General features: G+C 41.7%; 1 protein-coding gene across 1 annotated transcript; it reads left to right on the forward strand.

The window, feature by feature from the left end:
- Positions 1–273: 273 nt before the first annotated feature.
- NOMO2 (NODAL modulator 2) lies at positions 274–22,914 on the forward strand. The gene is made up of 31 exons (XM_054270631.1): positions 274–425; positions 690–779; positions 2,057–2,102; positions 2,538–2,638; positions 2,762–2,868; positions 3,052–3,124; positions 3,645–3,797; positions 4,478–4,615; positions 5,141–5,230; positions 5,837–5,942; positions 6,348–6,498; positions 7,593–7,770; positions 7,992–8,133; positions 8,971–9,102; positions 9,867–10,003; positions 10,276–10,363; positions 10,768–10,831; positions 11,612–11,707; positions 13,712–13,921; positions 14,201–14,283; positions 14,863–15,022; positions 15,146–15,272; positions 15,883–15,996; positions 16,648–16,775; positions 17,359–17,500; positions 18,307–18,390; positions 19,292–19,402; positions 20,739–20,840; positions 21,052–21,171; positions 21,735–21,827; positions 22,565–22,914. The coding sequence occupies exons 1-31, from the start codon at positions 294–296 to the stop codon at positions 22,694–22,696; spliced, it is 3,630 nt and encodes a 1,209-aa protein (XP_054126606.1). The 5' UTR covers positions 274–293; the 3' UTR covers positions 22,697–22,914.
- The last annotated feature ends 1,451 nt before the right edge of the window (positions 22,915–24,365 follow it).

The raw sequence follows: 24,365 nt of genomic DNA on the forward strand, positions 1-24,365 counted from the left end.
ACAAATTATTTTCTTTATTGAAAAGAATTTATTTTGTCGAAGTGACCTGGCACCAGCTACGCCTACAAAGGGGGCGAAGGGGCAGCTGGGGAGGGATAATCCTGGTTGGAGGCATCACCGGGATGGGACCGGGATGGGGCCGGGATTGGGGCCGGGCCGGGGCGGGTCCAGCGGGGCGGCCCCGGGCAGCGCCCGGAGCCCTCCGGGCCGGCAGGAGGCGCTGTCGCGGCCCGGCCCGGCCCGGCCCGGCCCTTCCGGCAGCGCTGGCTGCGGGCGGCGGCGGCGCTGAGGGGATGCGGCCCCGGGCGGCGGCCGCGCTGCTCTGCGCGCTGTGCTGCGCCCTGGCGCGGGGCTCCGAGGACATCGTCGTGGGCTGCGGCGGCTTCGTCAAGTCCGACGTGGAGATCAACTACTCCCTGATCGAGGTGGGCGCCGCTGCCCCGCCGGCCCCAGCTGCCTGCCGGACGTGCCGAGCGCTGCCGCCCGGGCCGCGGTCACCGGTGGCGGTGGAGCTGCGGCTCTTCCTCACCCTGGCACTTTGCAGCCTGCGTGCCATAAACCATGTCCTGCTGCCCCCTGGCACGGCTGCTGCGGCTGTGTTACAGCACTGGGTTAGAAAGTGCCTGGTTCCAGCACTCCTCGCCTTTAAAAAAAATAATCTTTGTGTCTGTTTTGTTTGTTTCTTTTAGATTAAGTTATATACAAAACATGGTACTCTGAAATACCAGACAGACTGTGCTCCGAACAATGGGTATTTCATGATTCCCCTCTATGATAAGGTAAGACACAAATACCTCACAAATACCTGCGCTGTCCCCTGTGTGCTGGAGGCAGCAGCTGCCTCCACCTCGATCTGCCGGCAGATTCAATCTCAGAGCAACACCCACCCATGAAACATTTGAATCAGGACATCACTTAGTTTGGTTTGGATCAAAGTTTCAGCTGTTTCTTTTTGTAAAGCAACGGCTTCGTTTCCCAGTGCTAATTATGAAGAGAAAAGCCAGCTAACTGTGGCTGCAGTATTGGGTTTTTGCTGTTTATTGGAACGACTGCAGCACTGGGAGCCTGAATTCCTGCCTGCAGCTGTGTGCTGTAACTGTACAAATACTGCACAAAAAGTACAGGTTCCTGCAGAGTACAGATAAAGCTTTCAGATTTTATATCTATAGAAATGGAAATAAATGTATATGAGAAGGTGTTTTGGTATGACTGAAATGAAAATAACCTGAATGGTTAATTGCAGATATTAAAAATGTTTAATGGAAATAGTGATCCAGGAGACTCAGAATGTGTCAGTAATTTGATGTCTGCTTAGATTGGAAAGGTATTTACATTCAAATTAAATGAAATACAAGTCAAGGTGTTTTTGCTCTTTTAAGGAGATAGTTAACTTAGGGTTCAGAGGCAGAAACACAAAATGGTTTGGCTTGGAAGGCACCTTTGAAGGTCATCTAGTCCAGCCACCAAATAATTCCTTCCCTTCCTAATCTAAGATTGTAGCATGCCTTCTGATCCTGGTGATTTCATTCTTGGGCCTTTGAGCCTTTCCTGGGATGAACTTCAGAATACATGTGGCAGAACACATGTGGTGCTCTGTAATATGAATAGGATCCCTGTATTGATTAATACCCTTTTGGATCAGAGCTTTTAAGAGGATTGGAATGGTGATATCCCATGTTTGGGCAGAATGGTCGAGTATGACCCAGTGGAAATATCAAAGGCTGATGTAGAGCCCATCTGTTGGGGCAGGTGGAGGTAGATTTGAACACTTTCTAGCCCTGAGCTGCTTGACTGTGAGCCAGGTTTGTGCTGGAAGCAGGATAAACACGGTGATACTTAATTTCTGCTCTTGGCTGGATGTGAGCCCAGCATCCCAGCCTGTCTGGGTAGATATGGCAGCTGCTTTGAACTGGCAGGAGGAAAGGAGAATGGTGGATATTGGTGCCCTCAAGTCTTGTGTTCCTCTCTGCAGCATGATGCTTGTGTTCTGACTTTTTCTCATTTGTAAGCTAAATTAAGTTTAGATCAATGAAGAAAGTTATTTTTATTTTTTTAGGGGGATTTCATTCTTAAAATTGAGCCTCCCCTAGGGTGGAGTTTTGGTAAGTGGTTGTATGTCTTCTTACAATAGGACACTGTATCTGCAGTGTGGGACTTATCTCTAACTTGCAGCTGGCAGGGGAAATGGAGCACTTTTCCAAACCTCTAAACCATACTGCATGGTTCAATAACTGACATGTGCTTACTGTACCTGGAGAAGGTAAAGCTGGGTGGTAGACACTGACAGAATAACCCTTGAACTGATTTGAAGGAATGTGGGCTTTTGACAGAAATGGCTGCAGTGGGAGGAGGGAGGGAGGATTTTCAGAGTCAGGATTTGGGGGTGCTTTACATTTGTTGAAGAAAGGCTTCCAGAGCAACGCTTGCCATGCTGGAATGAATACATTTCTGTGGCAGTTGTTTAAAGCTGAAGCAGAGTTTCTTTGTGGTTGCTCTCTCACTAACTCTCATGCTGTTTCATCATTCTTCTCTTCCAGAACCAACCAGTGTAGACATCCATGTGGATGGCATTAATGACATTTGCACAAAGGGAGGTGATATTAACTTTGTGTTCACAGGATTTTCTGTGAATGGAAAGGTTAGACTCCTTTATCTTCTGTTACTCCACCTTATGCTAATTCAACCTTCATAAACACATTCAAATTCAGCTCTACATGTTATTTTCATTCATTTATACTTCTGTTTCTTTTTATTTTGACAGGTTCTCAGCAAAGGTCAGACATTAGGTCCTGCTGGAGTTCAGGTTGTACTGAGAAATGCTGGCAGTGACATAAATATACAAACAACTATTACACAACCTGGAGGAAAGTGAGTGTGGGTGGTGCATACTTAATTCATCTGTTCATTTTGCACAAGATCCTTTCAATTCTGCCATACTGGCTGGGACTGTAAGAGTTCTGAAGTATTTTTTCTAGCATGTGAATAGAGTCTGAATTGTTTTTGTGTTTGTGGCTGTTTCTGAAGAGACATAATCCCTTTCTTGCCTTGCAGGTTTGCTTTCTTTAAAGTGCTTCCTGGCGAATATGAAATCTTTGCATCACATCCTACCTGGATGCTGAAAGAGGTGAGAACCTACACAAGTTCTGGTTTGCCTGGATAGAGAGGATGGATCTGCTAGACCTTGTCTGGATCAGTTAGAGTGAGGAAGGGGCTTTGTGGGTGGACAGGGTTACTGGAGTTTTTCTACATCTAATTCGGGTAGTCAAGAAACTGCCTCGTACAGACCCAGTTTGGAGATAGTGAAGCCAGCCAGGGAAGGACAAAATGAGCTTTTGCTTTTGCTTTCCATCTTCTATCCCATACATTTTGCCAGAATATTGTAGCTCAAATCCTTCCCTCCCACACTTCTTGCTTTTTGAGGAGCTCTGATATCCTGACCATTTCCTAAATCAGTGATGCAGGAAGAACAATGTTTTAGAAAGTATCTTTGCTTTAGTGTCTTGAGTAGCTTGGAGACCCTCTTTGAGTTCTGCTGCTCTGGCTTCTGTTCCTGTTGTTGAATGTGCAGTCTCTGATTGTTTTTAGGTGCTGCAAATGAGACCTGATGCCTGCTTTTGATGAAAATGTTTGTTTCTGTATTTCAGGCCAGGACAGTGGTGCGGGTGACAAGTTCCAATGCTTATGCTGCCAGCCCCCTGATTGTTGCAGGCTACAACGTCTCTGGGTCTGTGAGGAGTGATGGAGAACCCATGAAAGGGGTCATGTTTCTCCTTTTCTCCTCTTCAGTCTCCAAAGAGGTAATGGTTGATCAGTACCTTTTCAATATGAGTATGGCTATAAATAAGAAGAACCAAATAGCTTTTAGATTCATATTGCCCTGATACTCATCTGTCCTTCACTGGCTTGTACAATCCCTTAAACTGTATTTTTGTGTTTGGTTCTTTTGTGTGATTTCTTTTTTTCCCCTAACAAGGCCCTTGTAATCCAACGTGACCTCCATGGAATTATTTCATAATTCATTGTACAGTAGCTGTAATTTGTCTTCAGCGTGACATCTTTATTACTCTTTGCCCTTTTGATGGGAAGACAAAGTTCCACAGCTTCTATTGCCACCTTACAAATGCATTAAGAAATGAATGTGAAACATCTGGTCATGTAGAGCTGAGCTCTGTTCTGCAATGTTAACCCTGTCCACAGAACTGAAGTCACTTAAGACACATAGTAGAGTTTTGGGGATGTTGAATTTTCCAGTGGTCTGTCCTTGTTACCATATAGTTGATTATTTGCTGTTTTTTCCTGTTTTACCTATACATGAATTTTAAGCCATCTCATCAAACTTTGCCTCTGAAATGGTTTTATACTTCCCATCAGTCTTTCACAGTTGAGTGTTTTGAACCCTCCTGTATCCCTCTTCCTCCCCAATTACTTTCTGTATTCTTCTTTGAGACAGAAAGTTGTATTGCATTTATTACTACAGGATGTTGTGGGCTGCAGTATTTCTCCTGTGGATGGGTTCCAATCAAGAGATGAGTCTTTATCCTATTTGTGCAATGTTGTATCAAAAGAAGATGGATCTTTCAGCTTCCTTTCTCTGCCAAGTGGGAAATACACTGTGGTAAGTGACTAGAAATTCACTGCTTTTCTATTGAGTGGGTTGTTAACTTTCATTTTCTAAACCAGAGTGAGCTATTGCCACCTCCTCTCCTTTAAGCTGTTTCCTTTTGTTCCCATTCTCTTTCTTACATCTGGATGTGGTGGGAGCATGCTCTCTGTGCACTGCCTGGAGTGATGGTCCTGCATTCTCAGTCTGTGCTCTACAAATGGGATTCAGGCTTCTCTCATTCCTTTAATCCTTCTAGCAATCATACAGTCTCCTATCTGTAAGCTCTTGCACATCCAAGTATGCTGCATTCTGACTAGAGAGTTACTTTTCCTTCTTTTCTGATAATTTCATGGTTTCCATCAGTCTTGAAATATTGCCCATTTTTGTGTCTCCATGCCTCTGAGTAATTTCCAGGCGTTTTGCAGCTCATTTGACCCTTGGTAGAGGTGTCTGATGTTGGTAAGACCATGACAAATTATAGAGGAAAACCATTCTGTGATCACAGTTTGGGAGTCAAAGCCATGTGTCTTCTTTCAGATCCCATTCTACAGGGGAGAGAGAATCACCTTTGATGTTGCTCCATCTAGATTGGACTTCCTTGTAGAGCATGACAGTTTACAGATTGAGGTAAGGCCTCCAGAGGGAATAATCCTTTTGCGCCACCCATTCCTGTAAAAGCCTAACTGATTTCAGCAGAAATCAGCTGAATTGTGGAAAAACTTTGTAAGAAGTTGAAGGCACTTGTTTATGCACAGCAGGTAGAAGACAGTTTCTAGCACTCTGCTGTGTTTCTGTACTTTGGTCCCTTTTAGAAGGAAGAAACAAAATAGGGCAGAGCTGTCTGCTGTGTTCACTTTCATGTCAGTGTTGCAAACAGGCAGTAATCTTGCAGGCTGCCTGTATTTCCTTGTTGAGATTGTCACATCTCTGGAGAAGGGCCTGTAGGTTTTTCTGGTTTGCAGAATGCCTTGTGTAATGGCATTATGATCTGTGACTGTGGCCCTCTGGGCTGTACCAGTGCAGATAAATTCAGAATGTGTGTTTTGTACTTAGGGGAACAGTTTGCCTGGAGATCAGTTTGTACTTTCACAGTAATTATCCTGGTCCATTTTTTTCCCAGAGCTGTAAATAAGTTTCCTTTATATGTGTGTGGGGAGAAAACGGTGTTGATTGCTGTAGCTGTGTGTTTGCATTTCCTGAGTAAAGAATGATGTTGATTTTTTCCCATTTCAGCCTGTTTTCCATGTGATGGGTTTCTCTGTCACAGGCAGGGTGTTGAATGGTCCTGAAGGAGAAGGAGTTGCTGATGCCACTGTCACTCTGAACAATCAGATTAAAGGTATGCAGTGCTCTTTGTTACTACAGGGAAGCCTTTATAAGACTCAAGTACAGGGCTAGTGTATGATGTGGAATTAACCCTTCAACACAATACACTGCTTTTGTTGCAATTTATTAGAAATATTGAAGTGCATTTCATGCAGTTGATAAATTTTGCATTTTCTGGTTTAGATGAGAGCATTAAATATTAATTTGTTTGGCAGTTGAAAATTTCTTAATTGCTTTCAACCATATGCCAGATTGTACTTTGAAATACAGAAATGAAGGTTCATCTAGTAAAAAAGCATAAAACTATTTTATGTGTAATGTGAATTAAAAATAGCCTAAAGCAGTGCCTGTCCTCTGGATCTGTTGATACATAAGGTTAACATATGCTCTGGTTTTTAACTCTTGCTGTTTGTTACAGTGAAGACAAAAGCTGATGGCTCTTTCCGCCTTGAGAACATCACAACAGGTACATACACAATTCATGCCAGGAAAGATCACCTGTTTTTTGATACCATTACTGTGAAGATTGCACCAAATACACCTCAGCTGGCAAACATCATTGCAACAGGGTAAGGACTGGTGTCAGGATGAAAATGCAATTTGATGTGTGGATGAGGCTGTGAAAATGGGTGATCATTTCCATGCCATGCCCAGAATTGTGTTGTCAGGAGCTAAATGTTGCTGAAGAAATTAAAGGTAAATAGGGCAGCATTGAGACATGTTTTGTGCACAGTATTTTGCTCAGTAATAATTCAGGTTTAGAGCATCCTCTTAATAAGCTCTCCCTTGCAAATGAAGACACTAAGGCATGGGTAAATTAAGAATTTTAGAATGGTATGTGAACCAAGAGAGCAACAGAGAAGCTTTCTGCCACTTCACTCTTGCACAGAAGGAGGGTATCTGGAGTCACACAGCTGTCTAGTGCAGTGCTGTACCAAACCTCTGCATTTTACTGCTCACTCTCAAGGTCATTGTTGCCTTACCCTCAATTGTCTTTTTTCTTGTTTGATGCCTTGACTGTGAGTCCAAGGCTGTGCAGTGGTGGGAGATACAGCCTGAGCTGAGGAAGATGAAAGGGCTGTGGTTTCTGTGTCCAGGACACAGAGGAGGAAATAGTGGCAGTGTTCTGGAGAAGGGAAAACTTGGAATTTACTGAGTCAAATGGCTGTCAGCTCATACAGACATAGCCAGCCAGTTAGGAAGAACTCTGTGTGCTGCCCAATGATGGGGTACAATTTATTCAGTAACTAAGTATGTTGTGCTGTTGAAGGCAATGAACAAAACTTACCAGCTTCTAATTTGTCATCTTGTCTTGTGCTTTCACAAGTGTAGGTGTACCAAGGTTGTGTTCCAGTGGATTACCTATCATATTTTAAGTTTTTGTCACAGAACATTTGAAACTATTTAAAACCTGAGGGGAGAAATCCATTGCCTGCTTAGCAGAAAAAAAAGGGAAAAAGGGCTTGAAGTGATTGGGTTGAGGGCAGGGAAGATTGAAGCAAGTTGCTTGCAAATCTCTCTTTCAGGATAAATCCTTTCCAATTCAGGTGTTATTACCTCAACATTGTGAGGTTTACTTTTAAGGAAGTTCTAAAATAAGGGGTTTTTTATCATCTTTGTCAAATCAAGATCCTTGTTCTGATGAGTGGCTTTTATGTAACAGGTTCAGTGTGTGTGGCCGCATCTCAGTTACTCGATTCCCTGACACAGTGAAACAGATCAGTAAATACAAGGTGACCATGATATCTGAAGACAAAGACAAAGCATCACTGGTTACAACAGAAACTGACTCTCATGGAGCATTTTGTTTCAAGGCAAAATCGGGTGCATACAATGTTCAGGTGAGAATGAGCTTTCATTTCTTCATTGTAGGACTGTCATGATGTTTTAGAAGATTTTTAAATTTTGCAAAGCGTGTTGGAGTGGCTGGTTTTGCTTTGTCTGGGATTTACAGTAGATTTCCATTTTTTAATTTCTGATAAATGCATTGAAGACAGCAGAGTGGGTGTTTTTGGACTGGTGTCTGCAAGGTGGTGATGCCTTGATGTCATGTACTCCACAGGTAATTATTCCAGAGGCTGAGACCAGAGCAGGGTTGGCTTTGAAACCCAAAATGTTCCCTGTCACTGTTACTGACAGACCAGTGATGGATGTGACCTTCTCTCAGTTTCTGGCATCTGTCTCAGGGAAGATCTCTTGTTTAGGTGAGTCCATTGTGAAAGTGAAATGGCAATGGAATGGAGAACTTCAGCACTGCATGTGTGAGTGAGTGTTGTTGACATCAAGACTCTCACTATGGTTGGTCCCATCAGCAGATCAGTAAATGTAACTTGCAGCACATGGAAAAAGCAGCTCTCCTTGAGAGATGTTGTGGCCTAGTAAGTTTGGAGTAAAGTTATGTACTTCCTTTTGATACTTGCTAGGGATAAGCAGATCTTCGTTCCTCAGAAGATGGGTGGTTTCTGGAAGGAAATGGTCCTGACTGCTGCTTGGGATACATCAATCAGAGAAGTACTGGAGGGGAAAAAGAAGTTTACAAGAAAACGAAAAAAGCAGTGCACGTAAAAACTATAGGATAGATGCTGAAGCTGTTGGTAGAAGCTTTCAACCTCTTTCTCTTTCATAAGCTTTTTGTCTTATTTTAGTCTAAGGTTCCTCTCTCCTGCTATTTTCCTTGATTACCCACGGATTTTAGCAGATGATGATTGGAGCCTGATTTTTGTCATTTTTACCCTTCCTTTTTCCTCTCTGAATCCTCCTGCACTTTGTGTTCTGCCTCTCAGGTGTTTAGTCATCTCTTAAGCCTCTGCAGAGTGAGGTGAACCCAGGGATTTCATGTTGATCTCAGGTTTTTTCTTGCCATTAGGTAAAAGAATTTGGTTAACACTCTCAGAATCCTGCAGAATGCAAAACCCCTATAGATATACGCCTAAGAAACAAGTTTTAACAGGAAGCATCCTGTGCTGGGAGGGGGCTAACATTTAATTTAGGTGTGGCTGGCAGTGTTTGGGGTGTGCCTGACGGGCTGTGTTCCCTGGCAGACGCGTGCGGGGACCTGACGGTGACACTGCAGGCCGTGAGCCGCCAGGGGGAGAAGCGCAGCCTGCAGCTGCAGGGCAGCAAGGACTCGGTGCCCTTCACCTTCGAGGGGGTGCTCCCGGGCAAGTACAAAGGTAGGAGCAGGGGAACTGCTTGGGGACACCTTGGCAGCTCGATTTGTGACCTAATGTGAGCACTTCTGTTATCATGGACACCTTTTGCAGCATGCCCAACACAGTTGTGAGACTTGAGAGAATCTGGAAAAATACCTTACAACAGTGCATCAGGTTTTCTAAATGTTAGATGTTTAACCCCTGTGTCAGCCCAAAGGTTACTGCTCCCCTGAGTTTTAGGGTCTGCATGGCTGGTGAGGGGGAAGTGGGCTTTATCATGAACTAGTTTGTCGCAAGCCTAAGAACAGGGACAGACTCTAGTTCTGCTTCCAGAGTGCTGCTCCTAAGAGCAATCTGTATTTTGGCCAGTCTGCCTTGGCCTGTGAAAATAAATTGTTTTCCAGGGAAAGGTATAGAAGGAGTATATAGATTGCACTCTTTTTACAGGAGTGGGAACATCTTTCCACCAGATTAAATTAGAGTTAGGTTGTAATGTCCTCTAGGCTGCTTTGCCTGTCACAATGATGGTGCCCATTGAGGACCCTTCCAGGGTGGCCAGGCTTCATTATTCCTTCATAGCACAGCTTTCCTGATAGATGTGTTGGGTTCCTGGTGATGCTGCAGTGCTGAGAGCCAGATCTGTTACTACAGGCATTGTCATGTATTTACCTTTGCAGATTGTTGCCAGGGAAACTAGAGAGACACAAAACTCCTCATATCACAAAACCTGCCCGTATTTACTCGGTTTTACATTTCTGAAATGCTTTGTGTGGTGTATATTCCAGTAAGCATTGCACATGAAGACTGGTGCTGGAAGAATAAATCTTTGGAACTGGAAGTGTTGGAGGAAGATGTGTCAGGAGTAGAATTCAGGCAGACTGGATATATGCTGAGGTGTTCTCTTTCTCATGCAATCACACTGGTACGTAGGAAGCAAATGTTCTTGTATGTTTGTAATGACCTGGTGAAGGCAGGCTATGTTATTATGTTTGGAATCAAGGCCTTCTGTCTCTAGAGGGTCACAGAGCGTGGAACATTGATGTTTAGAGGGCTTCAGGATTTGTCTTTTAAGTAAAATGATCTTGTGATGTTAGATGTTACAAAAGAGATGGCAATGATGTGTCTTTAGGCAAATACTGTTTTCATTTTGTTGTTTGGTAGTTGTTAATAGTGAATTGTGCTGTGGCTTCACAGGAATTTTATCAGGATGGAAATGGACCGGAGAATGTTGGTGTTTATAACCTGTCCAAAGGAGTTAATAGATTCTGTCTTTCAAAGCCAGGTAAAAGCTTAAAAATATTAGTTTTAAAATGAAAAATAACCAGTTAGCTAATACTACTGGGAACTAAACAAAAAATTTGTTGTGGTTTCTGAAAGGCATTGTTTTAATTACATCTGTATATAAATAATCTGTTCTAAGTTTTTAGAATTCTCCATTTCTTCTGCTATTTAGTCCTTCACCAAATCAAGATTCCAGAAGTAAAATGTTACTATTTTTTTTTCTTGGTGATGGAAGTATTTAATCTTTGATAAATGAAGGTCATGTTAAAATAATCTCATTCATACACATTATAAGGTGTCTGTATGAAAGGCAGCAGATATACAGTCAAATTTTGTAGTTGTTTCTATACCTCTGCTCTAAAAATTGACTTTTTCGGTGATCATTGTTTGCCTTGCTGTTTGTAGGTGTGTATGAGGTGACCCCACGCTCCTGCCACCAGTTTGAGCACAAGTATTACACCTATGACACGTGAGTGTGACTGGTCCCCCCCTTCACCTACAGCATGATTCTCCATAAAGCTCCCTTCTCCTGCTTGCTTTCAGCAGGGCTGCATGTGTAGAGGGAAGCTCAGGCAAGGTGTCTCACACGTGTTCTCTTGCCCTTCCTATCTTAAAAGTAACAAAAATCAACTCATGGGAGGGTTTAAAGATGCTTTAGTTATTTTAGATGGGTATTTTTGTCAGCTTTCTGTCTGTTTAGTGTTGGGTTTGCTTTGTAACACAGAAGAGTTATTCCAGTGAAAATTGTTGCTCACTTCTGAGAGCTAAAAGGCAAAAGATGGGGCAGTAAGATTCTAAGAGGCCCTTGCACTGTTGCATTGCACTGGTGCCATGACCCTCTGTTGGTGAGATTCTGCTCACCCCGTTTTTTGCAAGCTGAATAAATGTTCACCCTTATCACAAGTAAGCAGTGCTGATCTTCCTTGGTCAGGCAAATTTATTAATTATTTATAGATTATGGTCTGGTGATGTGTTTGATGACAGTTTGACATATGAAATCAATCAAATCAGCTTTAGCTTGAGAAGAAGCAGAAGGCTCAAAGGGAAGAATTGCTTTGGGGCTCAAATTAGGAAATGCTCCCTTTCCAAGACATGACCATCCCAGCACTACAGCTTTGCTGTGTAATTTCTGTATCATCTTTTATAAAGCATTTCAATCTCAGGGGTGAGAGCACAGACTCTGCTAAGTAAGATTTGTTTATTTGGGAAGGGGATTTTGAATTCATGTCTTTGTTCCTTCGATGTGCAGGTCCTCTCCCAGTATCCTGACGCTCACTGCAGTTCGCCACCATGTCCTTGGCACGATTGTAACTGATAAACTGATGGATGTGACTGTCACCATTAAGTAAGGACAAAGAAATCATGGGGCTATAAAAGGTGGAAGAAAAAGACCTTTCTCTCATAAAGCTTTACTCCAGTTTTAGTGCTGCAGTGGCTGACTTCTAAGGGGATGTCATCCTAGCCTAGGCTGCAAGAGGTTTTTAATGCTAAGATGTGCTTTGAGTTCTTTGGAGAGAGATAAGTCTAGCCTCATTTTGAGCATTTTCTCATCATTTGAATATTGCTCCTCCCTACTTTTGTGTCTTGGTTAAAAGGAATGATTTTTTGAGTTTTTATATACTTTAATGAACTGATGTTTCAGAATTCAGAGAGTATTGTTTTAGCTTAGGTCTGAGCTCTTTAAGACACTGGCATATATTTGTTCCCTTTTTTCTTTCCTCAGAATGAGAGTCTGCTGCTTTAGAGCATTGTAACTGGTGTGAGGAGGGTTATAAAAGGAAAAACATGCAGAGTGATTGCACACTAATGCACCAATTTATGTTTAGCTGAACAGACAGCTCACTAGGGAGCACTGATTTGTGAACAGCTTTCATTGTACGAGGTGCCAGATCTGCCTGAAAGTGTCTGGTAATGATGAGTGTTTTTATTGATACTCTGCTGGTGTCTACTTGTTCTAGGCTATGGTTTCTCAAACTTTTTTGAGTGTAGAAAACATATTTTCAGAGAACATTACTTGCAGAGCCTCGAGTTCTCCAACATTAATGATCCCATCACTGCAACTGCTGGGCAACTCCAGCAGCTGCAAAGGAGACAGTGAGACAGCAGAGAGCCATTAGGATTTCAAAAACAACTCAGTGAGGAGGTGAATATAGTACCAACCTTCTCAGCTTGTTGGCTTTTTGGAGACTATTGGCCAGTGCTTTGAAGGCAGCTTAGTTGCCACAGATATCTCTGATCAATCCTGCCTCAAGCTTTTCAGCTGAATTCCAGTTTGTGAAGTGCCATCAACATAAAGGGAGCAGCTCTGGGTTTAAAAGCAAGCCATGTGTTTTTACAAGTCTGTGTACCAGATCCATGGCTGTGACCCTTTGAGTTAACAAAAAAACCCCAACCAACCTCAACCAAAAGCAAAGCTGATTCTCATCAGTTCTTGATAATTGCTTGGTATGTTTTAAAAATAAGACTGTAGTAATGTATTATGAGTATCTTGAGATTGTGTGTGCCTGTACAAATTTTTAATAGGCTTTCAGACAAAAAAAAATTACATCTTTCTGTATTGTGTCTGGACTGCAGAGAAAGAATATGAAACCTTGATGAAACTTAGTGTGATAGAGCAATAATAACTATGTCTCTTAAAAAGAAACACTGGAATATGGGTGAAGGCTGAAGCAGGAGACCGAACTGTCCTGGTAATCTAAAGTGGCTGTAGGAAAAGTGATTGTGGTCATTTAGGTTCAGTCCTCACTAAGAATTCAGACTGTTGAAGAGTGTTGATAAGATACAAAGGATGATTGGAGTCTAGAAGAAAGTGCTAGAAAAGAGAGGATGCAAGATCAGAGAGAGTGAAATAAAATGCATTATTATTCTGAGCTGATTCTGAGAGCTTAGTTGAATTTATCTAGTAATCTGTTCAGTGGACAGTGACAAAATAGCTGGGTAGTTCAAATGAATAGGGCAGATAGGTGATTTTCCTGGGAATTTCTGGCTCTTGGAAGTATTTATGTGTGATAGAAGTTATTGTCTCCTTGTATTCTCTGCTCCTGAGAGGTAGGTTCTGAGACAGAAGTTCCTAGTTCTGGAAAAAAAGCAGGCTTAGTAGTATTTTTATTTATTTTGTACTTTCTGTATTAAGCTTGTTCTCAGATTTGACATTCCAGCCTTTCTCTTTTAGTGTAAGTCTTGGTTAAAGGCACTGTTGCAAACTGATCCTTTTGCCTAAAAATTTACCATAGGTTAAAAAAACACCCTGGGACTTGTCTGTGGTGGTGTAAAGGCAGTAATTAACAGATACAACAAGCTCTTTTCTCATATAGGGCAGGAGATGATTTTGTTTTCTCCATATTTTCAGGTCCTCCATTGACAGTGAGCCTGCCTTGGTGCTGGGGCCCCTGAGGTCTGTCCAGGAGCTGCGCCGGGAGCAGCAGCTGGCGGAAATCGAGAGCCGCCGGCAGGAGAGGGAAAAGAAGGGGCAGGAGGAGGAGGGAACAAAGCCACCAGTGCAAGAGATGGTGGAGGAGCTCCAAGGACCATTCTTATATGAATTTTCATACTGGGCAAGGTAATACCAAGCTCCAATAATGGACAAGGTGTGTTCTTTGTACTGTTGTGTGGTGTTTCTGTCAAACAGGATAGTGACACAATTCCAGGTAGGACAGAGCTGCTGGCTGGGTGCCTTTGGTGATTCTGAGCTACAAGGAATCTTACTACCCCTGTAAGAATTTTGCTTAGATTGTTGTTAATACTTTTTACTTGGAGTATTTAGATGCATTCTTGCACTCTACTCTACATGAGAGCTGCTAATTCAATTTTCTAATTATATCTTATTTGTGTTTTACAGGTCTGGAGAGAAAATTACTGTAACACCATCATCAAAAGAGCTGCTCTTCTACCCACCTTATGTGGAAGCAGTTGTTAGTGGAGGTAAATAATTTATTGTTTGAAAGGATTGGATTTTTATGATTGACATGTATGTAGATAAACATATGAATAACTCAAAAAGTAATGTTAGGGAAGTTTCAGTTGCAGCTATTTCTTTGGGCCAGTTTAATTCTGGAATTTGGAAGTTATTTAATAGAGGATGCAAGTACAGTTTTTATCAGCAGAATATTCTTCCAAGTGCTGAAAAACCACCTAGCACTAGAGGAAGGCCAGGATTCTGGGTATTACACCAGATTCTCAGAATTGTTCATAGTACTGCCACTTAGAAAAAGAGTTGTGCAAAAACAAGCTTCCTATTTTGAATTTGTTAGCAAATTCAAGTTTCTCTTAAAGTTTTTTTTTTCCCCTCACTAGATTACAGTAATAAAAATATTCACAAAAAAAGATAAACTTCAGAGTTGTCAGGGTTATCATCAGTTATTGATGCTGCTTGATAGGTCAGTGTCCATCATGTCCTCAGGTTCTTAAGTGAACATATTTTGTTTGAAATCACAAGGAAATGTTAAGTGTCTCTTTTCATGTGACTTGACCTTTTTTTTTGTCTTAAATCCCCTTCACAAGAGAGTTGTCCTGGGAAGCTGATAGAGATTCATGGAAAAGCAGGCCTATTTCTGGAAGGGCAAATTCATCCTGAATTGGAAGGTGTTGAGATTGTCATTAGTGAGAAGGGAGCAACTTCTGCACTTATCACAGTTTTCACTGATGACAAAGGCACTTACAGGTAATGAACAGATTGGTTTTGAACCTTTGGATTCTTTAGTTAAAATGCAGTGTTACTTGACAATGTGTATGTGATATCCAAGTGTTCTTTCTGAAACAAGTTCTGTTCTCCTTTTATTTGAAGTGTTGGGCCACTCCACAGTGACCTGGAATACACAATCACTGCTCAGAAGGAAGGTTTTGTTTTGACTGCAGTAGAGGGAACAGTTGGAGACTTCAAAGCTTTTGCTCTTGCTGGGGTGACATTTGAGGTAATGCTCTGAACATTTTGGGTTCTAAATGAATAGTGTGTGCAGTTGGAGCTGGACAGGCAAAAAGTTAATCCATGTCTTTCAAATATAAATAGGTGTGGGATTTTGGGATAATTTATTATTATTTGGATAATAATTTTTGTCATGAGGAAACAAATCTCAGTGGATGAGCTCAGTTGTAGACCATGAGTTGCCATGCAGAAGATACTTTGCAAGGTTTATAGATGCCAAATTTGCTTTTATAGAGTTGGATCACCTTGTTTTAATGAGTTTTATCCAAGGTGTAGGTGTAGTCTGGTCCAGCTAGGGCTTGGCTCCAGTCTTTGGGGTGCTTTGTTCTGGCCTCCCTGTGTGTTCTGTGGAGTGGTAGAGAATGGCTGCTGTGGTGGCATGTGGTGTGCCATGGGCTGTGACTGCCCAGGGCTTGGGAGCAGGGGGTTCTGCAGCCCTGTGGTCTGGCAGGAGGGGCAGCACAGATGTGGTGAGTTCTGCTCACAGCTGAGTGCTCAGAGCCAGCCCACCTGTACACTTTGCAAGGGGCTTTTCAACTGAGCCTTCTCCATAAAGAAACCCTCACTTACACTTAAAATTACTGGTTTTTCAAAAACAGATCAAATCAGAGGATGACCAGGCTCTTGCTGGAGTTCTCCTGTCCCTCAGTGGAGGGGTGTTCCGCTCCAACCTCCTCACACAGGACGATGGCATGCTGACATTTTCCAATCTGGTGAGTTGAAATGATTCTTCTGTCCATGGCTGTGTGTGGGGCTGTGTCACTCTGCCCTCCCAAACAGGGCTCTCCAGAGTGCCAGGTGTCCTTTGAAACCTTAACCCACCATGAGAGGTGCAGATCCCTGAGAATAAACAGCACTTAAAATCTTAGCAAGTGAAAGATGTGAAATCTAACCTGGCAGGAGGTTTCTCCCCAACAGGTCGTAGATGATGTTGATTGATCTCAGTTACTAATTTGCAGTCTGTAAACATGAAACAAGCCAATTTGTTGAGAATCATTGGAGAGTCTTTAGGGGGAAGGAAATCTAATTACATTATTGATCTATATGTGCATAGACATGCTTGAATGGTTTCTTTGCAGACATCCTCCTTTTGTGGTCACTTTCATGTCCTTGAGGTCTTGTGGTAAAGTTTTAGGACTGTACTTTCCTTTCTCTCTTAACACTTTGTCACCAGGTGGAATTCCATCAGTTTATTGTCCAATGTGCTCCCTGTTTTTGCCTGCTCACAGTTTGTGACAGGTTTAACCTGTGGTTGGAGCAGAGCACTTCAGCTCTTCAGAGGGCTCTTGCAAAGCATATTTGTTTGGAGTTGGTGAGGTTTTACATCACTGTGAGTAAACAGCTTGTTTTGTGCCTCTTTGCAGAGCCCAGGGCAATATTACTTTAAACCCATGATGAAAGAATTTCGGTTTGAACCATCATCACAAATGATTGAAGTGCAGGAAGGACAAAATCTCAAAATCCAGATAACTGGTTACAGAACAGCTTACAGGTCAGTGGAATCCATGGAAATCCTATGGGCTGTATCAGGATGTGTTGTGCCAAATGTGTTTCCTCGAGCACACTCTCCGTTCTTGCAAATTTGGAGGAGACTTTCCAAGTCTCAGTTTATCTTAATTATGCTGTGTATAAGTACTTTTTTTGGCCTTTTTTTGTGGTTGTGGATATATAGCTAAGCCCAGATGGCAAGCTATAGGAGGAACCATGGTTATCTCAGTGGCACTGGGAGTGGTTTGTGCTTCCTCCAGTGGGAGAGGAGAGGACTATTCTGGGTATGGTAGACCAATTCAGATATCTGAATCAGGATCCTTGCTTTCCTTACCCTCAGGGGTAAGAAAGAACTGCTGTTGATGGAGTCTAGGAAAGTTGGATTCTTAAAGTTGTGTTCTGAACTGCAGCAGATTCTGATGATTTAAACTGTTTTACACATACATTATAAATACCCCTTTTCTTCTTCATGCTATGGTAAATACATTAAGTACTTTTTCCATCAATTATAACACTAAAATGTCTTTTAAATATTCATTTAAACAACATCTGCATATCTGTAGCAACTGTTCTCTTTATACCTCCAGCTGTTACGGCACAGTTTCCTCTTTAAATGGAGAGCCTGAGCAGGGAGTGTCAGTGGAAGCTGTGGGACAGAAGGACTGCAGCATCTATGGAGAGGACACAATAACTGATGAGGAGGGAAAATTCAGGCTCCGTGGCCTTCGGGTAAGGAGGAGGAGGCTCTGTCATTTCTTTGTCACTGTGACAGTGGAGCAGTGAAATGGATTCTGTTCAGTAGCCACTGGGTTCTGTTTTCCCATCATGTTTGCTAACTCAGACTGCCCTGAGTCTCTCTGTGTGAAGAAACACTGTCAAGTAATGAACATTGAGCCTGAGAAAAGGGGAAGAGAAAAGCTTGTGGTGTAAGTCTGTGAACTTGCTGGCAGCATACTGTGCTGGCCTCCACAAACACTGAGCAGTTGGTGTGACAGGACACAATCCCCTGGTCAGTGCTTGGGTGACCAGCAGGGAATTTTCATAGGCGAAAGAATTTGGGGGGGTGTTTAGTTTCTTCTGTGAAGATACCAACAGCCTGTTTTTAGCAGGACTTTGGGTGTGTGTGATGTGGTTGCACAGCATGTATGTGAAGTAAGCTGTTCTTCAGACAATAGGAAAGCTGAATTTATGGCACTATTATGGAAAGAACCAACAATTTCCTAAAGTAAAAGGCAATGTTTGATCAGATTTTAATCTTGTGTTTTCCTTCATCACAGCAGATGATTTAACACTGTGATGCAACAAAGTAATGAAAGTTCTATATAGCCTTTTCTTATTTTCTGACAGTAAACACTCCTAAATAGTGTTATTGAGCTGAATTTTCTATTTGAGATAAGGAAAACTTTAACTGCATAGTTAAATCTGTTTGGGTGGTGTATCTTAAATGGAGTGTCAGAAAATCCTCTTTACTGCTCTCTAAAATTAAAGTATGTATTATTCAGTGTGGGGATTTATCATCTGAATTTTGCTTTCAGCCTGGCTGTGTGTATCATGTCCAACTCAAAGCTGAAGGCAATGATCACATTGAAAGAGCTTTACCACAGCATCGAGCAATTGAGGTAATTTTTTCTCTTTTTTTGTAGCATCACTTAAATACGAAATGGGTCTGTCTCAGGCATTCTGTCTGTTCTGTCAGCAGTAGTGTAGTGAAGGCATTCTGTTTAGACAAGTGCTTTTCAGCAAGTTAGCTGCCTAAAAACAGACCCCATATTGTGTGTCAGCACCATAGCTCAAAACTGAAGTGAGATAAAGCCCAAACAGTAAACAAGTGGAAAGGATTCTTTCACAGTCATTAAAATTGTGCATCCAGAAACAAGAGAATAAATGTATGGAATTCCTTTCAACATTTCTTTTTGATGTGGAACAAAGCAGTGGTAGCTTGAGGATGTCATAAATTGTCATATTGTCCTACAGTTGTATTTAGTTGTGGACAGAGAGATTTTGTTATGTTTTATTGGATCCAAATCATGCAGTCTTGATGTAGGTGAAATTGTAATTTGGACTATCACTTTTATCTTTATAAAATGTAGTAATAACTTTGCACTGAAAACTGGTGGAATCTTGTTAAATATTCCACATTAATTAACTGTATAAACATCTCTGTGCATTTCTTAGCACACGTGCAAATCCTGAGACCAATGTTCTGAGATCAGGCAGTCCTGTGGATGTACCTCAGCCTTTTCCAGAATAGTTTGTGCTTTTGAGACTTCCATTTTTAGTTTAGCTTAATGTCACGAGCCTCATGCTGCTAATGCCCAAGTCTGCAATTGCAAGCTGTGCACTCTGGAGAGCAGGGACTTGCAGTGGGAAAGCTTTGAGCTTCCCTGTGGTTAGTATAGAACAAAATCCACTTTTTATTTAAAATGATCAGCAGTGTTTGTGCTGTGTTGACAGTTGTGTTTCTGTCCTTTGTTAACTGCCCCTCTGTTGGTGAAAACCTGAGTGTGTTTTCTGTTGCAGGTTGGGAACAGTGACATCGATGACGTTAATATTATCGCGTTCCGGCAAATTAATCAGTTTGATTTAAGTGGAAATGTAATTACAGCCTCTGAATATCTCTCCACTTTATGTGTAAGTTCAAGCCTTTCATCTTTTGTTACTGCTTTCACAATGATTTTTGTTTTGCAGGGTCACTGGAAATAGTTCAGTAGCCAGAGCACACATTTAATTCAAATTAGAACTAATAGTTTAATGAAGGTGAATTTGAACCCCAGATTGAATGAAGATTGCAGTGTTTCTGATGTTTTGCTTTAATGTTTCCATTTTTCATGGGAATATATTTAAGAAATACCTTCTCTGGTTGGCCTGTACATTTTGGGATATATTTCCCTGATTGGGGATGCTCTGTCTGTAGGGGCATCAAAACAACAAGGGTTAAATGAGTCCCTTGTATCAGAGAACTGCATTAATTCCTGAAATACCTGAAATTTTTGACCTGTATGTCAAAACCTGAAGATACCATGTTGAATTCAGTGATACCATAAGACATGTGAATTTAAAAGTACATTATAATAGACAGTATGAGACAGATAGGAAAACTGAAATTTTCAAAATTCAGGACCCTGTACTGTGGTCTGAAAAAGCTTGCTAACACCTCTGATCCTTTTGGCTTAGGGCACAAATGCTGGAAGTGTCTGCAAGAGGTGTTAGTGGGGTAGGAGTTACAGTATCACTTCTCAGGTTTAAAAGCTCCATAAAATGTTACCCACCAGTATAAATGCAGTGCTTGGATTTCTTTCACACTAATTTGTTATGCATCTCACCTGCCAAGATCTCATTGCTAAGCTGTTGGGTTTTTGGGAGACATCCAAAGGATCCAACACTCAGAGCAGGTGTGAAGGGAAAATGTGTCACCTTACTGAAGAGGCCCTGAGCTTGTGTCCCATCTTCCTGGGGAAATTTAAACCCTTGCAGTTCAACCTAAGCCAATAGGAATTGGTGTTAAAATTTGATTATATGGAAGTTATCCAAGCCTGTGCCTTCTTCATATTAGGTGGGGTCTTGTGTTGCATGTACTGCATGTGAGCTTTTGAAGGGTGCATGTCATCACCCTGGCCTCCAGTGCAGGCATTCTTGTTTCTGAAAGTTGTGCTAAGCCTGGATCCAGACACAAGTGCGAGCAGTTTTGTGCTCCACAGCACAGACTGCTTCTCATACACTGGCTGTGTGAAAATGTCAGACAGCAGCTGTTCCGAAATTATTTCAAGTTCTATAAAAAGACTCTTTTGTGACTTTTCACATCCCAGATTAGAACATTTCCAGGTGTTCTTACTTGACAACTTTCTGTTTATAAAAACACATGATGAATTTGGAAATGCTTTTATCCCTGAAAGTGTGGGATGTCTGAAATATCTATTATGGTGCAGGCTGGGAAATGCTTTGTTTGTGCTTCTTCCTTCACTTACAGGTGAAGCTGTACAAAAGTGAAAATCTTGACAACCCAATTCATACAGTCAACTTAGGCCTATCCCTGTTTTTTCATTTCCCACCACTACTCCGAGATGGAGAGGTAAGAATATTGCTGGAAAATTAGCTTAGATCACTTTATTCTTTTCCCTAAGGACACTGAAGTGTAATTTGTGCCTGCAGAGCTGTATTCATGCTGCACTAACCAGTGTCTTGGAAGATTTGAAGCCTGTTTAACTGTCCTTTGCCTTTAAATGTGATTTTATCTTGGACTGCTCCTGATGCTGTAGCCTGAGTGTATTTTTTACCCACAGAATTACGTGGTGCTCCTGGATTCTACATTGTCTAAATCACAGTATGACTACACCCTGCCTCAGGTTTCTTTCACTGCCATTGGATATCATAAACACATTACACTGGTCTTCAGTCCCACTGTAAGTACTAAATATTTTCATGTTCCAATGTTCACCTTGGGAGCAGTATTTGGTGCTATAACCTGCATGTATTTTGTGCTCTTGGCCAAGCTTAGTGTTAGTGTAACTATAAAGACGTTTATGAGTGGCACTAATTTAGATTTGCTGTGTGTTCAGTTGCCAGTGGAATGGGAGAGGGATGTGAAACAGCAGCAGGAAATGAAGGGTGCAGATGTGCCTGAAAGGTTCTGTGCTGGCATGGCTGCTGTAGTGGGGTCACAGAGGTGTGGGCAGCATGGGACAGGTAAACCAAAGCGCACACCAGGCTGACTGTCAGTGGAGACTGACCATCAGTGAATTGGCTTTACAAAGCAGACACCTCAGAAGGGGTAATACATGAGTGACTGATCCAGAGGTGGCTTTGAAGTGGGAAGTAAAGCAAATCCTAGAACAGCACTTGGAAGGAGGTGAGATAAGAAGGGCTGGATGTGCTTCATGATCCTATTGCTGATGTTTCTTAGAGCTGAGGGAGTTCACAGTCAACTTAAAAAAAAAATAAAATCCATGATCTGCACTGTTTGCAGAGGAAGCTGCCTGAGCAAGACATTGCCCAAGGGTCTTACATCGCGTTACCGCTGACACTGCTGCTGCTGCTGGCTGGGTACAACCACGATAAGGTGGGTCAGGGCTGCTCCTGCTCCTGCCCAAATGTTACTGTCCTGTCCATGGATACGTGTGCTCAGTGAGGTTTGTTATCCAGACAGGAGCAGTCACAGCCCCCTTATGGGATATAAGAAAAGCTGCAATGTAGATTTTGTCCATATTTTTGGACAATTACCTTCCTTTAAAAAAGCTTAGTGTGAAGGTGAGTTCCTGTGCTGTGGCTGAATTTTGGTTTCTCACTTGTTTGCTTTGAGAAAAAAACAATACAGCATCATTAAAATTCAGATAACCAGACTCAGTGATAATAGGAATGAAAATAATTGTTTTATTGGCTTCAGGCACAATCAGACTGGAAAAGATCTTGCAAGTCTTCAGGTCTGGTCTCTTTAGCTTTATACCCTCCCTAGTTCAAAAGCTCTCAAGAGGAATACAAATACCTGCTATACAACCCCTCTGTCTTTGTTATCAAGCTATGGTTGTCTAGTCTTTTCTGATATGACTGGATTTCTGTTTTACCAAAAAGAGAAATAAAATTTGTCTGTGCACTTTGATTTCCTCTCACTAAGAACCTAAAGTGATTGTTTATCTGAAATTCCCAGAAGTTTGGTTTGATTCCTCCCCAAGATTTGCTGCCATAGATGCACCATTGATGCAATAGAGTCTGATTGGGGCTACAAGTCTAGAGAACCACACCATTCAGCCCTTACATACCATTGTAACCACAATTTGCTTGCCTTTTTCTGTTCCCCAGCTGATTCCCTTGCTGCTGCAGCTGACAGCCAGGCTGCAGGGGGTGCGTGCCCTGGGCCAGGCAGGCTCTGACACCGGCGGCTCCGAGGACGCAAAGAGACAAACCAAGAAGCAGAAAACGCGACGGACGTGAGCTGCAAGGAGGGACTGGCTGAATGGTGCTCTGCCAGACTGGAGCCTGAGGAGGCAAAGCCACTAAAACACATCTTTGTTGAATTTGCAGACTTGATGTTTTCTGGTTTTGCTACATGAGCACCATTTGTCACATTAGCTCCATTTTGGCTGTAAATTTTCTATGGAGTCTATAGATTTCTGTGTTGTAAAGTGATTAAATGAATGCCTCTGCTGTCACTGTGAGTGCATCTCTCATACTTGAAGACAATTAATGTTGTTTTTTTTCTTTTCATTGGAACAGGTCATGCTGTCCTTATTAATGATTTATAAAAACAGTGGTAATAGATAATACTTGATTTCAATTTCAGTCTCTAGGTTTTGGAATGATTTTTCCTTACCTTTTGAAATACTCACTTTACAGAAGCAGCACACAGGGATTCTGCTAAATCAGTGTTGCTTGAAACAGAATTTTAGGGGACATAGGTGGGCTGGTGACTTATGGCATTGTCACTTCCACTTCAGCAGCTTGATTGAAGAGTCTGTCTGATTTCAGTTCTTGTCCAGTGATTATGTTATCTTTGATTAAATTTTTGCCCAATTAAGACAAATTCTCCATGTCAGGTAAGGTTAGTTGTTAATATCAGGTAAGTTCTGATGTTCCTACTGCAAAAGCAATGTTTCAGTTTTAGTTTCCTGTCCAGTGTGATCTCTTTACTCCTCCAGTGTTCCTGAGGTGGCTCCAGCTGGCTGCACTACTCTTGCCAAAGCTGCACTACCCTTCCCAAAGCTGTACTGTGTTCTCTGTGTTGCCATTCACCCTTGGTGGTCACATCTCCTGCTCAGGCCATGCTCAGCCTTTTCCCAATTAATGATTGATATTTTTTTTAACCTTTTTTTACCCTTTGGGTTTTTTAACTGTAAGGAATATGACTTTCTTTGAAATCTCCAATGTTTACAGTCCCAATAATGTAGTCTGTAATAAATAACCTGTTTCTTACAGGTTCTCTTTTGATTCCTGCTTGAAGACATACACAGTTTAAATGTTAATGGGGCTTTTTATTGACAAATACTATAAAGGTTAACAGAGCATTTGAAGATGCACATAAATGCCTACAAATATTGCAGAGACATTGGTACTGCCAGTAAGTGGCAATGTTTCTCTTTTGCAGTACTTGAAATAAAAGTCCCCTTACATTTAAATGTTTAAGCTTACAAACCCTACCTTTCTTAGAAATTTGGATGCTTAAGGTTTTATTCTGATTTTTTTTTGCACTTTGTGAGAGTTTGGGCCTAAATAATTAAAACTTCATTTGGTGATGATTCTGTCTCTCAGAGGGAAATTTGTCAGGACCATAACAAGAATGTAGAAGGTTGTAAAAGCATTATGTATAGAGCTTGAGATGAAGCTCTAATAAATTATCATGCTCTACTTAAAGACTTTGAATTTCATATTGCTGTGATGAAATATATGGGGAAAAGACAAGGTGTTCTGAGACTTATGATAAATTGTACGTTTTCAGTACATTTCTATTTTGAGCTGGTGAATGTTAAGAAAGTTATTGCTACTTTGGGGAATGTATGAGGAAGAAATGCTCTCTCACAGCTCAGAGATCAGAATACCTGGAACTCCTTTGAGGCACAATATGCATTTGTGCCTCAAAGGAGTTCCAGGTATTCTGATCTCTGAG

This window comes from Melozone crissalis, unplaced genomic scaffold (assembly GCF_028551555.1).
Source record: "Melozone crissalis strain CALT ecotype California unplaced genomic scaffold, PUWL_Pcris_2 ptg000012l_1, whole genome shotgun sequence".
Classification (NCBI taxonomy): domain Eukaryota; kingdom Metazoa; phylum Chordata; class Aves; order Passeriformes; family Passerellidae; genus Melozone; species Melozone crissalis.